Genomic DNA, 2,465 nt, shown 5'->3' on the forward strand with positions numbered 1-2,465 from the left:
TTTTTTTTTTTAAGACCTTTTTTATGTGTTCTTGAGTACTTTTTTTTTTAATTTTAGGGTTTTACTTTTGGGGGTTTAAGAGTTTTTGTGTATATGTAGTTGCATCAGCTCTTGCCAGATCAGGAAGTGTAATATTTCTTGTCCCCTTGATGGGAAGATGGTATCACTAGCATCCTACATATCCTGCATCCTACATATCCTGCATCCTAGCAAATGTCTAATAGCATTTAAGTCCTGCTCCCCTTGATATCACTCGTGCCATTTAATATTTTTAGATTTATTCAACTCCAAAATAGCACTCAGGAAGAATTATCCAGTTTGTATTCTGAGAAGACATGAAGAAACATGAAGAGAAGACATGAAGAGACACGAGAAAGGAAGAAGAACCAGGCATTGCAGCATAAACCTGAAATCCTAGCACTCGGGAGGTTGGAGCCACAGGACTTTCTATCAGTTCAAGGACATTTTGGGATACATAACAAGTAAGAATTTTAGCTAGTTTTATGTAACAAAATATTGTCTCAAAACTCAGAAACAAAGGAGTGTTGAGGAAGGGAGACGAAGGAAACAAGGACGATGGAGAAGTCACATTTTTACATTGCGGTTTCCCCTGTTCACTCAGTCCTTCCTTGTACTTCAGTCCTTCAGCTCAGGCCCAGCTGCACTGACAATGTTCCATTTTCCATTTATATGAAAAGGAGCTCATAGTCAAAAGTCTTTGGACACTCGCTGAGAACTCCTGATCTTCCCCAGTGCCCTCCTCAGACCTCCAGACACATCTTTGTTCCTCATGCTGTAAATGAGGGGGTTCAGCATGGGTGTGAGAATGGTATAGAACACAGAAAAAATTTTGTCTTGGGATGGGGAATGGTAAGAGTGTGGTACCATATAGGTGTATATGGCAGCCCCATAAAACAAGGTTACCACAGTCATGTGAGATGAGCAGGTAGCAAACGCTTTCTTCCTTCCTTCCACAGAGCTCATATGGTAGACAGTGGCCAGAATCCGTGCATAGGATGAGATAACCACAGAGAAAGGAATCAACAGCATCAGAACGCAGCACACATACATCACCATCTCATAGAGGGCTGTGTCTGCACATGCCAACTTCAACACAGCAGGTGCCTCACAGAAGAAGTGATTAATCTCTCGTGATTTACAGAAAGGAAAACTCATGGTGATTGGAGTGAGGAGGAAGCCATCCAAAGATCCCCCAAACCAGGAGCCTGCTATGATAATCCAACAGATCCGGCGGCTCATGAGGACAGGGTACCTCAGTGGGTTGCAGATGGCCACATAACGATCATAAGCCATGAGGCCCAGAAGAAAGAACTCGGCTCCCACAAGGGTGAGGTATAGAAAGTGTTGAGCTGTGCATCCCACAAAGGAAATAGTCTTTTGCCCTAGAAGATAATCAACTAGCATCTTGGGCACAATGGTTGAGATGTACATCATGTCAATGAAAGACAAGTGACTGAGGAGAAAGTACATAGGGGTGTGGAGGTGAGCATCTGTGTGGATCAGAAAGATCATAATTCCATTGGCCACCAGTGCAGTGAGGAAGATGACGGAGATTGTGGCAAATACAAGACCTGAGGTTTCCTCTGTGTTGAACAGCCCCATTAAAGTGAAGTCCGTGGATGATGTGTTGTCCCCTTCCATTTATCTTATGATGTTGCTGATATAACATGAAGCCTCCTAAGTAAAATGGTGGCACTTCCAGAAAATTAAAATTACAACCTAAAAGTCCAATAAAAGAACACATTCAAAACTAGCTTTCTTGGTATTTTTAAATTGATACACAATACCTGACTTACATAAAATATTAATATCTACAAAGTTTAAGCACAATTTATCATTATTAATCAATAGTTTCTTAAGTACATTGAGCAAGATGTCAGTGGATGTTACAATATCATAATCATATTCATATTTTGTAACATCTAAGCATATGTATTATACCATAGTTTAATGTGTCCGTGTAAGGTTAGATAAGACACATCCTTTCTTAAGTGACATTTACTTGGTATTTTTATAAAGTGCATCTTAGCAATGGTGAGCATAATTACCATCATCATGACATTTCTGAACCCAGCTGTGCATAGTCTGTGTACCATTTAGCCACAGTGTGTCTAGTGTAACATTTGCATCATGTTGTATTACAAATGTATACTTTGCTTCTGTTCACACATGCACCAACACATGTGTAGGGTGAAATGCACTGTCAAGGCAGTGTGCTCATGCAAGTTCAGACATCAAAGGACCTGAAAAAATAATCTTACTTTTAAAAATTAATTTTAGTTTTAGGATGATGGGGCAATGGAGTTATCATTATGATTATTGTAATCATTAGTGACTGAGACAATAATTAGGATTCAGAGAAAAGAGCACAAAGAAATACACAAAATGTATATTGAGCTATAACCCACTTTTTGAAATTTGAATTTTCATAGTGTTCATAATTA

At 39.3% G+C, this 2,465-nt stretch overlaps 1 protein-coding gene across 1 annotated transcript; it reads right to left on the minus strand.

The window, feature by feature from the left end:
* Nucleotides 1-708: 708 nt before the first annotated feature.
* On the minus strand, nt 709-1,731 carry LOC110309478 (olfactory receptor 2T1). Its single transcript, XM_021182160.2, has one exon. It carries the CDS (start codon nt 1,660-1,662, stop codon nt 709-711), a length of 954 nt encoding a protein of 317 aa, XP_021037819.1. The 5' UTR covers nt 1,663-1,731.
* Between the last annotated feature and the right edge of the window lie 734 nt (nt 1,732-2,465).

The sequence above is a fragment of the Mus caroli genome, unplaced genomic scaffold, assembly GCF_978045245.1.
Source record: "Mus caroli unplaced genomic scaffold, Mus_caroli_1 scaffold_12, whole genome shotgun sequence".
Lineage (NCBI taxonomy): Eukaryota > Metazoa > Chordata > Mammalia > Rodentia > Muridae > Mus > Mus caroli.